Raw genomic sequence first — 15247 nt, forward strand, 5'->3', positions numbered from 1 at the left:
ACTCTCTTTTCAAAGGTCTCGGGAAGTTGAAGACATTTGTTATCGCAGAAACTTTACAGGAAGTCTTTACAGGAATTATCACATTCAGGTTGAGCAATTGACTGACTAAATTCCCATCGATGAGGAGGAACTGAAACTTCTTCACCTCTGGTGTAAGATATTAAATTGTGCGCAGGCATAAGGATTGTGAAAGATTGTGATGTCTGGAAGGACAGGCGTCTTGCACTGAACACTGTACCTCCATGATCCACGTACAGTATGTCACATTGGGCAAAGACTGCTTCAACTTGTTCACAAGCTAGTCTGGTCAAACCAACAATCCAAAAAAAAGAAAGAAAAAAAAAAAACGTTCAGAGAACAGAGGACTTGTTTTCTTTTATTAACAGCACGTGTATGGAGGTAAATGAGAGAGAATCGATGTGAAATTTGTTGAGTTGCTGGGACGTGTTCAGAATAAAGCGAGTGGTTTGAGACGCTGGCCGTGGAGACCGTGCCAGCCAGCCAGCGAGCTGCACTGCATCACAACGACTCCAGAGGAAGCGGGATCTCCAGGCAGAGTCCTGTCAGGGTTTAGAGACTCCCGTCTCCTGCCTGACAGGCAAAGGAGCTTAAGCAAAGCTGAGGGAGGCCAGATTTATCCTGCCTTCTGCAGAGAAAAGCAAACTATTGTGACGCGGTTGGAAAACCCATTCTCCCTGTGCGCATTATTCCGCTCTTTGTTAGTCGTTTCTCGGGAGTGGCAGCCCCGGCCTTTTCGGTTACAAATTTAGTTTTAGACTTTTCTCCCCCCCCCCCCCCCCGCCTCGTGCCGGTGATGGGATGCGAGCTGGCACGCACACGGCTCTCGGGGGGCGGAGATACACCCGCGGAGCCGAGGCCCGGGCCCTCGGGAGGAACCTCCTCGCGACGCCGAAAGGGGGCCGGCGCCGGGCTGACGCGGCTCTCCGGCCCCGGGGCCCGTCCGAGTTCAGCCGAGCAAACGCGGGGAAGTCATCGAATCCCAGCCTCATCTCCGCAAAACCTCGGGCCGCGCCATCCACAGGGGTCAAAGGTCAACTCCAGCACTCGCCGCCGCGGGTTTTTCCCCCTCGCGCTCGCTCGATGACAGGACGGCCGTTCTTCGGTTAGCGCGCAAATGTGCCATTTGTAAACCCGTTTCTTTCTTCCCCCCCTCTCCCTGCCTTTCACCCACAATTTGAAACGGGCAACCGTGCCTCTGCAATTTACCGCTAAGCCACCCGCACCCATACGCGAGGAGCACTGCGGCGAACGTGCGTGCGTTCCTCCGACACACGGGCCCGAGAGTCCGCTACGCACCGCGCTCCACACTGGGGGATAAGCGTCCGCGTAAGTCCTGCTCTGGCAGCGAGTGGGTGACGGGATTGAGCGGCGCTTACACGAGAGGAGAGGGAGAGAGGAGAGGGAGAGCGGAGAGGGAGAGCGGAGAGGGAGAGAGGAGAGGGAGAGAGGAGAGGGAGAGCGGTGTGTGACTGCGGTGGAGGCCAGGCTGTGCAGCATGAGTACTATAATAATAATAATAATAATAATAGCTATATATATATTACCTTTCGTACCTTCCAAGTGCAGCTCAAAGTGCTTTCCAAATATAATCAAACATAATGAAACGTAAAAAATGGAATGTATAAAAGCTAAACGTATTAAAAAAAAAAAACATTAAAATGAAAGGATATATACAGTGCAGTCCATAAGTATTGGGACGGTGGTACAATTCCTGTTCGTGTGGCAGTGTACGCTAGGATTAGTTGGGCGTATTGAATTGCTTCCTCGGTGCAGGTATAAGAAAGCTTTCAGTATCCAGTCTTGATGCTAGGCTTTTGAAAGCCTTTTGGGGTCTGCTATTGGCGTTCGTAAAAATGAGGACGAGAGTTGTGCCAATGAAAGTAAAACAAACTGTTCGCTGAAACAATCTGTTTGGAATGTCATTATGAAGAAAGATAGCACTGCTCTATATTACATTATATTATATTAATGGCAGATGCTCTTATCCAGAGTGATGTACAGTTGATTAGACTAAGCAGGAGACAATCCTCCCCTGGATCAATGCAGGGTTAAGGGCTCAAGGGCCCGATGGCTGTGCGGATCTTATTGTGACTACACCGGGGATCGAACCACCGGCCTAGAGGATCCCAGTCATTTACCTTAACCACTACACTACAGGCCACCCTGTACGTTTGGGGCCATTGGCAAGTGAGCCTGTGGCAGCCCAAACAGTAGCACCCCACAGATGAGCTGTGGTTCCTGGACAGTTCCTTTTAAACTCCACACTTTGCTCTTGCCATCGTTATGATACGAGTAAACCCGGGTCTCATCTGGCCACATGACCTGTTTCCAGAACTGGGTCGGCTCTTTAAGATCTGACAAACTACAGCCTGGACAGTCCTGTTTTTGCACCTAACGAATGGTTTGCATCTTGCAGTGTAGCCCCTCTAGATCTGTTTGTGAAGTCTGCAGAGCCTAGTCCCTGACACGTCCACGCCTGCCTCCTATTTCTGATCTGGGCGACGTGTCTGGGGGTTTTTATTCATTATGGCACAAATGATTTGGTCATCAACTCTTGAGGTCTTCCTTGGCCTACCAGCCCCATTGTAATTACTGAGCTCACCAGTGCTCTGTTTCTTCTTAATGACATTCCACACAGTTTATTTTGGTAAGCCTATTGTTTGCCCTATGTACTGTATGTATGGCCATTTTTTCTCTCACATTTCTCTGCCTCAGAATGGCTTCCCTGACTTTCATTGGCACAGAACCAAACCTCATTTTTACTAATCCAACTGTCTGATTAATTTTGGTCCCCTAAAATGGGGGGGGGGGGGGGCTATGTATAAACAGGGTCGTAATTCCTACATGGATCGCCCAATACCCTCAAGTTAAAGGCGACCGTCTTTAATTTAACACTCTAGCACTTTAACCTCACAGTCATTGTTCCATTTCGGGGGCCAAATGAACAGAAGCCGTAGCGCTGTCCAGACGCTTGCAGACGGCACTGTGTCATTACACCGGAGAGACCGAAGAGTAAGAAGGATAAATGGGGGAGCATTAGGAGTGGCCTCCTCCCGTCTGGCTGCACTGGGCCCTGAGGAGCGGCCCATGGCAGCCGCTGCCCCCGTCAGGGTCGGCCGACGCTCAAGCGGGGCCGGCTCTGCAGCGACGGGGGTTTTTGTAAGTGCGTTCGCGCGTTACCCGCCCGCGGAGTGGAGTCAGCGTATCGCCGCGCCGCCCGTCCGGGGAGCAGTGAGGGTAATATCGGTGTTCCATTACATTACATTACATTACATTATTGGCATTTGGCAGACGCTCTTATCCAGAGCGACGTACAGTTGATTAGACTAAGCAGGAGACAATCCTCCCCTGGAGCAGCGCAGGGTTAAGGGCCCAACGGCTGTGCGGATCTTATTGTGGCTACACCGGGAGTAGAACCACCGACCGTGTGCGTCCCAGTCGTTTTACCTAAACCACTGCGCTACAGGCCGCCCTACGGTCCCTCCCGACGGTCATCACTTCTCCACGCCTGTCTCTCGCCACACAAGGGTCCCCTTTTACAGCCGCTTTCTAAAGGGTGTCGCGGGCAACTCAGCCCTCCCTTTCATCCTCTCTCCCTTTCCTTTCTTTTCATTTCTTTTGTTAAAGGTGCGGTTTTTTCCATTCGTGCTTGGACCGCTCAGACCTCTCTCCCCAGGGAGTGTGGTTTTTATTCCTTTTCCGTTTCCTCCTCTTTATTCTTCCCCCACCCCTCCCCCGGCCAGAAGTCCCGCTCCCCCCTCTCCAGTGGCCCTCTGTCATGGCACTCTGAGCCCCTCCTGTCAATGGCTGAATAACGGCCATCTGTCAACGGTCTTAAATACAAATATTTACTTTCACCATTTGTATTATTATTCGAATCTTGTGGATTCCTTAAGGACATGAAAGTGTAAATAGCATGTGGGATTGGTAAAACTTCCTTCCCTGGCTATCTATGAGAAAACCCAAAAAGTTTGATTGGATGTTTTTATAACATCCCTATTGGGGACATTAGTCTCTGACCGCTATCTCAAAAACCATATATTCCACCATGTAGAAACCGACATTACTAGGAACATTCAATAAAAATGAAAACCGTATTTCTGACAATATTTGCACTGCACCATCCAAGACCACTTGTATTATATCCAAAATATTAAAATGCCATTTTAACTTTTGTAAAAGATAATGTGTTTGGAACAGTAGTTAAGGTGCAAGGCAGGGCCCAGGCACTGTAGCTTAGAGGTTAAAGGTGAAATCGGCAGGTGTGGTACCGCCATTGTAGGGGTACAGCAGGGTCTCCCCTCAGAAGGGCTTCAGTAAATGCCAAACGGCACAAAGGACTGTGTGTACAATACAGTCTGTGAAAGTCACGCCCGACAAAGGCCCAGGCTAAGCAGGTAAATAATGTACAGACCATTGACTTCGGACTTGCCTGCATGACATTCACTAGTCTAAAGCTAAGATTGCAAAGATGCCTTGACATCCCCCAGTAAACACATTCCAGGGCCTTATTTCCTAAGTCGTTATTTACAGACTTCCTAAATTTGAAAAGTACATACACTCAGTGAGCACTTTATTAGGTACTTCATTCCATAGCAACATTTCATAATTTTGCCTCTATCATTATCAGTCGCCATTGCTGCAGACTGTGGTAGAAATTGGGAGACAAGAGTGTGTTCTCCACTGAGGCTCTTGACGTCAGCCACCCCTTCCTCTTAACACGTCAGCAGAAGACTCTCCATTTGCAGTTTTATGGGCAGACTTGTGGGCACCCAATCAAAAAGGGGCAGCTGTTGTCCGGGGTTACGCTAGAGCCAATTGGTACAGTCTGGGTCCAGTGGCCTATCCATGCACTAGAACAGAGCCTTAACAGGAAGAGCCACCCAGCAACCCCCAGGATACTATCCTTAAGCTGAATAACACACTGATCAAGGGAAGTGATAAAGTACCTTTTAAGGCTTTAATGCAGTTATAAATAAAGACAAATACTTGTTCTTAATAAACAAAAGTTATTTCCTTCTTTTTTTTCAAATTTTAAAAATATTTTATACAACATTTCTACATCACATAGCAGAATTTGAATGAGTTGGACACATTTACACGCACACATACACGCACACACACACACACACACACACACACACACACACACACATACACACGTGCACACACACACACACACACACACACAAAATGCACACACGTACACTGCTGACACTGAGACACTGACCTACGGGCAGGGAAAACTAGGTGGATAAACTGTTTTAGTGTTCTAACTAATTGCACTCCCCAAATTAAATACTTAAAAATTGATTGCTCCCAAAACAAATAATAAAAATGCATGTAATAAAATAACATAACATCCAGGTTGAAAGCACTTTGTGATTCTTTTTTTCTTTTTTTCTTCTTTTTTAAACCAGAACTACAGGGTTTGATGAAAAACAATTATAATCCAACAAATACAAGCTGAGAGTCAGTTTTCAGGTTAATAGTATGAAACAGCAGACCGTGCACGCACATTTTTTTTAAAGCATACAGAGACATTTTTAACATTGCTATCTACAGAGCACACAACGTCGCAGAAACAATGAAGTCCAAGCACAAAGAGCACATCAATGACACAGACAATCTACACTGCAATGACACCGGCATGCATAGAACAAGCAAATAATGAACTTAAACATCATTTGCAATATTTAGTTTCGCACAAGACCTTTGTTCAAACAGATGCAAATGTAACACTTTTTCTTTCCTTATTCTTAAATGTTTCGGCAAAATTGCGTTCATCGTATTTGTCTTTCGGTTGACAAAGGAAAAACGTTAGAAAATTTGAAAGCAGATTAAAGAGAGAAAAAAAAGATTAGATTTAATCGGGAAAATTTTTCTTTTGATTACATAGGGAATCTTACCGAGTGATTCAGTTGATTCTGCACATGGATTATGGGTCAGATACATCAGCAGTTTGTTCTATAGATTATTATATGCAGTTTTCTATAGAATATTCTACTGAGCAAAAGCAATTTCAGCCCAGTGCAGTGCAATCCACCCTATATAGCACCAGTAGATTCTTAGATTTCCAAAAATAAATACATTTAAAAAATAAGCTTAAAACTAGTATTTCAATACAGGGCATTTTTTTACAAGATAAGAATGCAATACTTTTCAATGTAACGTTGTATCATAGAATCTCATGTCTGTATCCCATATCTTTGGTATAGGTATCTATGCAAGGACCACAGCAGATTATATGACAGAAAAGTAGTTATTCTTCAACTGGATCAGATCAAAGTTCTGGAATGTTCTTGCATACGTCTGCTGTTCCTTTTCGGAAGCAGTATCCTCACTGCCATCACAGGTGTGTGTGTGTGTGTGTGTGTGTGTGTGTGTGTGTGTGTGTGTGTGTGTGTGTGTGTGTGTGTGTGTGTGTGTGTGTGTGTGTGTGTGTGTTTTAAGAGGAGCGTGTTTGTGTCTGCAGCCTTGTCTTCCTGCTGTCAGACATGGAGTCAATGACCCCCAGAAAATCTACTCCTGCTGATTGGATTAAGGGGTTTGGAAGGTTACCGGCAGGCAGCGCACATTGGGAATATACATCGATAAGGATGCACTTTCGCAGTTTCTCACTCTCATGTGACGGCATGAACATGTTGGGAATGATCATGAGATGCGTAGTGACACTGGCATGGCTCAATCCTGCAGATAAAAGTATGTTACGATGAAAGCCAAAGTCAAACTGACTGTGAAATCAAAGATAGCAGGTGATGGTACTGCTTGTCAGGGGAGAGTTTGAGACCTCGTATGCGGGGTCTGGTGTGTAGCTCCTGGTCGTGTTCACAGCAGCAGTGTGCAGTGTCTCGCTCAGTGCCGTTTGTTTCGGGGGTACAGAGCCCCGGCCACTTTTCCGCGTTAACAATTAACCCCACAGACCAGAAAATCCTAAATCCAATTAAGGGATTCTTTTTACACGAGGACGGCACTTTGATTCATTAAAACCGGAGTGCAGTAAGTGAGGGAGAGTGACAGGGAATGGCCTTAAAAGGAGATTACAACAACCCCCCCCCCCTCCCCACCACCCCCTCTCCACTCCACAAACAACGATGAGAGACAACGGAACGACAAGGAAGACAATGACTCCAGGAGGCTGTCGCCTAGCAACAGGAGGGGCTAAAAATATACTAACTGCGTACTTTCTCTCCAAATATAATACAGAATACTGGTGTATAAATACATTTTCTAAATAAAAACACATGCACTAAATCTGTTCCTTCGTTTGGCTATTTCTTCCTCTACTTTTTTCAATCTCTTTTCGGAATATTTCTGTTTTTAGAATTAAGAAAATGGCTCGTATCTGTGCATGACAGACCCCCTTTTCTCTCTGCTCCTCTTCATACGTGCGCTGGTAACTTTCACAGAACATCACAATCCAAATTTGAAGGTGAGACCCAATTAAAGAGAGTGGAAAATGTTTAGCTCTTAACACATTCATGGCAGTATTTTTTTTCCTGTAATAATTCGGGGGGTTTTTTTTGTAATAATTTACATTTTTTTGGTTTCAGGCAAATGCTCCAGAGTCTAAAATGGCCTAAAACTTCTGTTGCAAATGAATAGCATTACATTTCTGGCAGGCAGAGCAGGTGCACAGTAAAATGCCCTGACCAAAACCTCACCGATGCTAAACATCAGGAAGATCTAAATATACTGGATTGCACTGGACTGGAGGTAACATTTTGCTCATTTAGTTGAATTTGTTGCAGAAAAAAAAGTATTATTGTGCACATCACAGTACAGTTGTTAATGAAATATACCAAAAAAAAAAGGTAAATAAATGGTTTGACAAAATTGTTCATAGTCTATTCTTCGAAATGAATCACAGAACAGGAGCATTGGAGGGATCAGAATCATGGCAAAATTGGTTTACATGACCTTTCACACTGATCTCAGGTCAGTACACGCACTTTGTGAGACTTTCCAAGCACCCATCCCAGGTCTGTGGCATGGAGGGGAGAGGGAAGTGGTGTTCGGAATGATAAAATGGCTGACTGGCTGGTGAGATGTGACGCAATCCCTCGGCCAGCTGATCCTCGAAGCCAAGTCGGAGGTTTCTGTGCTCTCCATTTATTTTAAAGAAAAGGAATGATACTATGGTTTTGGGTGCAGGGTACCAAAAATACCCGCTCTCAAACTTAAATCACTCTCTTGAATGACACAAGCTCAATTTGCAAGCACAACACCAACTAGCTTGGTTGTCCGTTAGAGCAGATGGAAGCTCATCCGAGATAAAAAAAAAAACAAGGTTAAAGTTAAAACTGCACCCCAAATTCTGTGAGCTAAAGGAAGCAATGTGATCCTCTGGACAGGAACTCCTTACAACACAAGATCATGTGATCGGTAAGCCATCGATATCCGAGGCAAGCTGAGGGCTACAGGAAACCAAACCATGCCTACGGCATGCTGGCCAACCTCAGTCTATCCTGCGGAAATTTCCATTGCCAGAGAAACAGTTTCGATGCTACGTCCGGTTCACATTTCATTTATAGGTTGTGTTACAAACTATTAATTCCCCTCCCCTGTTGTACACTACCTCTGAACGGTCAGAATCATTTTCTACAATGGTTTTTCTCGCAGCCTTTCACAAAAGAAGGAACGCATAAGCATCAGGATGGATTTCTGTCACACTCTAGCAAGCAACAGTAAATTCAGTAAATTTGTACACCTGTGATTTTGCTCACCGGTGTACAAACGCAATGCGGGTAGTTGGAACGTGTGAGGAATGAACGGTTGCAGAGACACACCAGGGCCACGCTATGAGAAAGCAATAACTGAGACTCCATCCAGGTGAAATGCACCCTGGGAAAGAATCTGGGGACATCTGGCATAGCAGAAGGGTGCTCTGGGCCTTAATGGACTTGTGTTCCACCACAGTACTCCCTCTTCCGGGATGTGGAGGTTTGGTTGCCATGGTGAAACACACACACACACACACACACACTCTTTGAATGGAATGGTTTGGCTAAAGGTTCTTTCAGCACATTTCAAGAGGGCAGTGTGCGGATGATGGCAAACTCAAAGGTTCACTGCGTCGACTAATGGCGACGCTACACCAGTATGTGAAATGGGACCTAATCAAACAACAACAAAAAAAAAGAATGGAACAACACCATATGACCGTTGCGTAAGATGTTTATAAGATGTGACACAAGTGTTAAAGTGAAATTGCTTTGGATGAGGTGTTTTAATGCGAGGTTCCAAGGAGAACAATATCCATCGTAAAAACCCTTTGTAATGATATTATGATAAGATAAAACCCATCAAAATACCTGTGATGTCATACAAAGCCAATTTCCTCGAGATATCTGCCCGTAAGTACCAGAATATATTTTCAATATCCTCTCAAACAAAACAGAAGCATAACTCCTTATTGTGCATAACACGGCCTGGCAATCTTCCAATCGCAACTGGAAAAATGTGTAACTCCCCCGTTAAGGGATCGATGCTGAACCACTGACACTGACATCGCCCTTTCCTGTTGTTTTTCTTAAGCTCACTCAGAAGGGATCTAAAATATTCATGAACGCACTGGTGTAATCCCCTGGCAACTCTCGAAATGCCCATCTCAAATAATAACATAACAAAGAGTCAATCGGCATTAGCGGAGGTTCGGGCGCGAATGACAGACGTGTGTCAAGTTTCCTAAAGATCATCTGAGTCGTCAGAGGTCATTGGTTTCCTCTATATGGCATCTCTGAGCAGTCGAGAGCGGTCCCCCACCATAGCTGTGCTTTTAACATCGAGGCTATTTGACATTAAGACAGATATCCCAAAATAGAAGCCTGTCACATAACACTGGACACCGTAACATTAAAAAGGTTTCAAATTCTATTCTACTTAACAGCATTTTTTTATTTTTTTTATGGGCTTCTTCAGCATTACTCCTGCAAGCGTGTGTCTGAAGTAGTTCAGTTTTCCTCATAAAATCAGACTCTCTTGGTTACCTCACGTTCCAAAACCATTTTGTTATGTACCATATATAGCTGGAGACAGCAGTTAAAATAACTAATACCATTCTCTTCTATAAAGATTCTTCTTCTGGTAGTGGAAGTCCACCGTAAAGTCCATTTTTTGATTTTGGCTCCTTAGTTCCTGCGTAATGTGTAAACCCATTGTAAAATTATGGTTAACGTGACCCCAGGCAGGGACTGCTGCATGTGCCCAGTTCCCAAATTTAGTTTCCTTTCCGGGCACAAAGCGTTCAGTCCGTCATCTTCATTTCTCAGTTTCATTTTCACATGTTTTGTTCTTCACTTGATAACCATTTTACACGTTCACAACAAGACGAGCACATGACACCGTTGAGAAGTAAGTGAGAATTAGAGTTAGTCTTTGGGAAAGGGGCAGGGCCGTTTCATTTGGAACAGGGTGGGAATGGATTCATACTCCTGACAGGGATTTCAAACTAGGCAGAAGGAGGTGTACTACAACAGCAAAAAAAAGAAAAAAAGAAGGGAGAGTGGGAGGAGAAAAGCAGGGGAAACATAACTCAAAGTTGCGGGTGTTTAAAAAGAAGGTGTGTGGACGGTGTACAAACACACTGCTTTTCAGTGCCCCTCTCCTCCTCTACTGCGCAGTGACCCTCTCCTCCTCTACTGGACCCTGAAGGACAGACATTCTCCTGAGAATGTTCAGTGTGCACAAGGAGTGGCAAGGTCTCCACACCAGAGTCGCCGGGAGCGAGAAACAATAAATTAAGAAACCAAACCATAAAAACAGTCACCAAAAAAAAAAAAAAAGGGCATTTATATCCATACAGGCTGAACACTGACCAAGGATGCACCGGATGAATGCAGGGGACAGGAGGAGGGTGTCGGAGGAGTTGGAGGAACAGGGCAGGTGGGGTGTCTGGGGGGGAGGTCGGTGTCTGGTAGCTCTGAGGCGTAGGAGGCCAACGACGAGAAGGGAAGGGAGGAGCAGCCGGTGGAAGAGGAGGCCGTCTCTCTCTCGCTCGCCCGCTCGCTCAGAAGCTGGGCAGTTGGCAGTAGGCCTCCAGGGACGCCAGCATGATGTACACCAGCCAGAGGGAGACGAACAGCATGGCGGTGACCAGCTTGGCAGTCCGGGGCCCCCCCAGCTCGCCCCCCGCCACCGAGGGCCGCCGGCGGTAGAGGAGCACCATGACGGACACCAGCGCCAGGATGGTGAAGAGGGTGACGGAGAAGGCCAGGGAGCCCGGGTTGACGCGGAACGGCTGGCCCTTGCTCCGCCAGTACACCGCCGCGATGGTCCACGCCACGCCGATGCCCAGGAACACGTTGACGGCGTTGCTGCCCGTCACGTTGCCGATGGAGGCGTCCGCGTACTGGTCCTGGATGGCCGCCACTTTGCTGGCGAAGGTGTCTGAGGTCGAGAGGAGACGCGGAGATGAGGGAACCGAAAGCACGGCGCCGTTTAAAGGTTCTTCAAAAAAATAAATATCTCCCCAGGAAGACACACTTCCCCCCAGTGGACAGCATGCAGCTTCCCTGACACAAACCACAGCTACATGCACACACGCACGCAGACAAGCACAAACGCCTGAATGCTTTCTCACAAAGGAGCCTTTCTGTCTATACATCACTCAGTTCTTAATTAAAAGACTGTATACTGGAAATGTGTACTGCCCTGTGAATGGCAACAAAAACATCAGCATTGTGTTCTTTACTCTGTTCATACGATAACCATTGTATTACATTAATGGCATTCGGCAGACACACTTATCCAGAGCAACATACAGTTGATTAGACTAAGCAGGAGACAATCCTCCCCTGGAGCAATGCAGGGTTAAGGGCCTTGCTCAAGGGCCCAACGGCTGTGCGGATCTTATTGTGGCTACACCGGGGATCGAACCACCGACCTTGAGGGTCTCAATCATGTGCCCTGACTGCTATGCTACAGGCCGCCCACTAACCCCAATCAGTCATGAAAACTGTGCTGGATGGCGCATGCAGGCCAGCTGTGGGAGAGGTTGCCACACAGCTCAATCACGTGTGAATGCTGCGTCAGCATGCATGTTCATGTTGTGACATGGCTTGGGCAACTGGGTGGGGTGGTCAACGGGGTGAGTCAGCAGTCAATGCAGCTGTAAGAATGAAAAGAACTGATGTGATTTTCAAAAGAGTCGAGGCTAATGTCACACGTCTGCCCCTTATGCAGCGCTGAACATAGTATTTTACACAGGGCAAAATAAAATTACATTTAATGTACAGCAGGTTCCATAAGCCTTGGGACAAAAACTTCTTTTTTTTTTTCTTGATTTGTCTTTGTACAATTTCAGATTTCTCATCAAACTGTGCAGCCCCACGTGTAGTGTGTGGTTACTGTGCAGATTTTCAGCTTTTATTAAAGAGTGTTTTTGTACATTTTTAACCACGTAGAAATGATAGCGGTATTTACACACATTTCCACATTTCAGGTTGCCATAATAGTTGGGACAAATGGTCTTCACAGCTGTTTCTGATTAGTCAGGTGTATTCAATCACTTCCACAGTGCGGGTTTAAGAGTGCTTTCAGTATCTAGTCCTGATTCTAGTCTTTAACCAGAGTTGTGGCAATAAAAGTCAAGGCATTCTGAGACTGAGAAATGAGAGAAAAAAAACAGGAACGTAATAATATGTCAGATGATCGGCTTACCAAACTCGACTGATTTGAACGTGCGAAACAGGGGTGGCAGTGAGCTCTGTAAATATGCATAATTGTGACTTTGAGAGAGAAGTGAAGGCTGAGCGGGTGTGTGAGAGTGCAGGGAGGCGCAATAAATGTACTTTCCAAATAAAGCACGGCTCTACCCGTGCCTGTCACTCCCGAGAGGACAGCAAGTGACACAAAATCATCCCTTCTGCAAATTACACACCTTAGGGGGTCCGATGCACGAAATTATTAAATCATACCCATTTTACTTCAAGTAAAAATTTTTATTCATTAAGAGTTATTTATTTTTTGTAAAAGTACCTACGTTTTCTGTTGTGTAATTGCTATGTTGGTATTTATTCATTATCTCTGTGCGTGTGCGGATAGCGTGCGGAGCAGAGAGGGAACATGAGTGGGACACAGCCCCGAGTCAGAGCCGTGAGTCACGACAGCCATGACTCTTACATAATGTGGCCCGTGACGGAGTCACAGAAACACGCGGGCGCTTTCCCACCGGATCGTTACCGGATCTTTACCGGATCTTTACCGGATCTTTACCCGAGTCTGACGGAAACCGTAGCGGTGCACAGAAAACCAGACTCGCACTGAGAGATGCAGATGGAGGGAGAGAGGAAGAGAGAGGTGGAAAGAGAGCGAGGGAATGAGGAGGGGAGAGGAGAGGAGAGAGGAGAGGAGGAGAGAGGAGAGGAGAGAGGAGGAGAGGAGAGGAGGAGAGAGGAGAGGAGAGAGGAGGAGAGGAGAGCAGAGGAGAGGAGAGGAGAGGAGAAGAGAGGAGAGGAGAGGAGAAGGGAAGAGAGGAGAGGAGAGGAGAGCAGAGGAGGAGAGAGGAGAGGAGAGGGGCGGAGAGGAGAGGAGAGGAGAAGAGAGGAGAGGAGAGGAGAGGAGAGGAGAGGGGAAGAGAGGAGAGGAGAGGAGAGGAGGAGAGAGGAGAGGAGAGGAGAGGAGAGAGGAGGAGAGGAGAGGAGGAGAGAGGAGAGGAGAGAGGAGGAGACGAGAGCAGAGGAGAGGGGAAGAGAGGAGAGGAGAGGAGAAGAGGAGAGGAGAGCAGAGGAGGAGAGAGGAGAGGGGAAGAGAGGAGAGGACAGGAGAGGAGAGGAGAGGAGAGGAGAAGGGAAGAGAGGAGAGGAGAGCAGAGGAGGAGAGGGGAGAGGAGAGGGGCGGAGAGGAGAGGAGAGGAGAGGGGAAGAGAGGAGAGGAGAGCAGAGGACAGGAGAGGAGAGGAGAGGAGAGGGGCGGAGAGGAGAGGAGAGGGGCGGACCTGGTACGGAGGTGCCGAGGGCCACAAACACCACGGCGGTGACGGAGTCCTTGAGGCCCACGGTGCAGCCGAAGTGGGAGGCCAGGTCTCCGGTGACGGCCGTCAGCACGCCGATCAGCGAGATGGACACCATGAAGCAGGCCCAGCCGTTCCAGTACTCCGTGGGCGGCACGAAGGCGAACAGAACCTTCCAGAACACCGTCAGGAAGTGCATGATGTAGTCGAAGCAGGAGGGCAGCCGCTCTTCGCCGCTCTCCTCCTCGTCATCGTCACCTGGGGGGGCCGAGACGGGTACAAGGCCATGGGTCACTAAAAATAGGCACTTATTTCTATACTACAAGTATTTACTTGATTATATTTGTCTCTATCACCAGCATCATTATTATTATTATTATTATTATTATTATTTTTATTCATAATGTGCTAAATGTATGTTTTCTTTTGTACGCATTGGCAAATTACAAAATACAGCGTTTTTGTCATGCCAGTAAAGCAATATGAATTGAATCGAATTGAATTGAAAGGGAGAGAGAGACAGAGGGTGAGTGAGGAGAGAGGAGAGAGAGACAGTGACAGAGGGAGGGAGAGCAGGAGAGAGATGGGGGGAGAGAGGAAGAGAGAGAGAGAGGGGGAGAGAGACAGTGACAGAGGGAGGGAGAGCAGGAGAGAGATGGGGGAGAGAGGGAGAGAGAGAGGGGGAGAGAGAGGGGGAGAGAGACAGGGACAGAGGGAGGGAGAGCAGGAGAGAGATGGGGGAGAGAGGAAGAGAGAGAGAGAGGGGGAGAGAGACAGGGACAGAGGGAGGGAGAGCAGGAGAGAGACGGGGGGAGAGAGAGGGGGAGAGAGGGGGTGTTGACAGATGAGGTGCAGCTCATAGAGAACAGAAAGCTGAGGCAGCAGTGTGAAAAAGTAAGAGAACAGAATGACATTAATAATCAGGGGGTCATGTGGGATCAGGCATGGCAGACTCTACACACTGTAAAATGTCCAGAGGTAATTCAACTCTAACAGAGTTTATGCGACTCCAGAGTTAATTCAACTCTAACAGAGTTTATGTGACTCCAGAGTTAATTCAACTCTAACAGAGTTTATGCGACTCCAGAGTTAATTCAACTCTAACAGAGTTTATGTGACTCCAGAGTTAATTCAACTCTAACAGAGTTTATGCGACTCCAGAGTTAATTCAACTCTAACAGAGTTTATGTGACTCCAGAGTTAATTCAACTCTAACAGAGTTTATGTGACTCCAGAGTTAATTCAACTCTAACAGAGTTTATGTGACTCCAGAGT

The 15247-nt window shown here is 46.8% G+C and overlaps 1 protein-coding gene across 11 annotated transcripts in view; it reads right to left on the minus strand.

Moving 5' to 3' along the window:
• Positions 1–9180: 9180 nt before the first annotated feature.
• slc8a4a (solute carrier family 8 member 4a) overlaps positions 9181–15247 on the minus strand; it is a 52588-nt gene continuing 46521 nt past the window's right edge. For all 11 annotated transcript variants that reach the window (XM_061235731.1, XM_061235732.1, XM_061235735.1 and 8 more), the window contains 2 exons: positions 13958–14230; positions 9181–11409 (listed from right to left, as the gene is read on the minus strand). In XM_061235731.1, the coding sequence (XP_061091715.1) occupies positions 11030–11409; positions 13958–14230 (653 nt within the window). In that variant the 3' untranslated portion in view covers positions 9181–11029. The remainder of the gene's footprint in view (positions 11410–13957; positions 14231–15247) is intronic.

This window comes from Conger conger, chromosome 3 (genome assembly GCF_963514075.1).
Source record: "Conger conger chromosome 3, fConCon1.1, whole genome shotgun sequence".
Classification (NCBI taxonomy): Eukaryota; Metazoa; Chordata; class Actinopteri; order Anguilliformes; family Congridae; genus Conger; species Conger conger.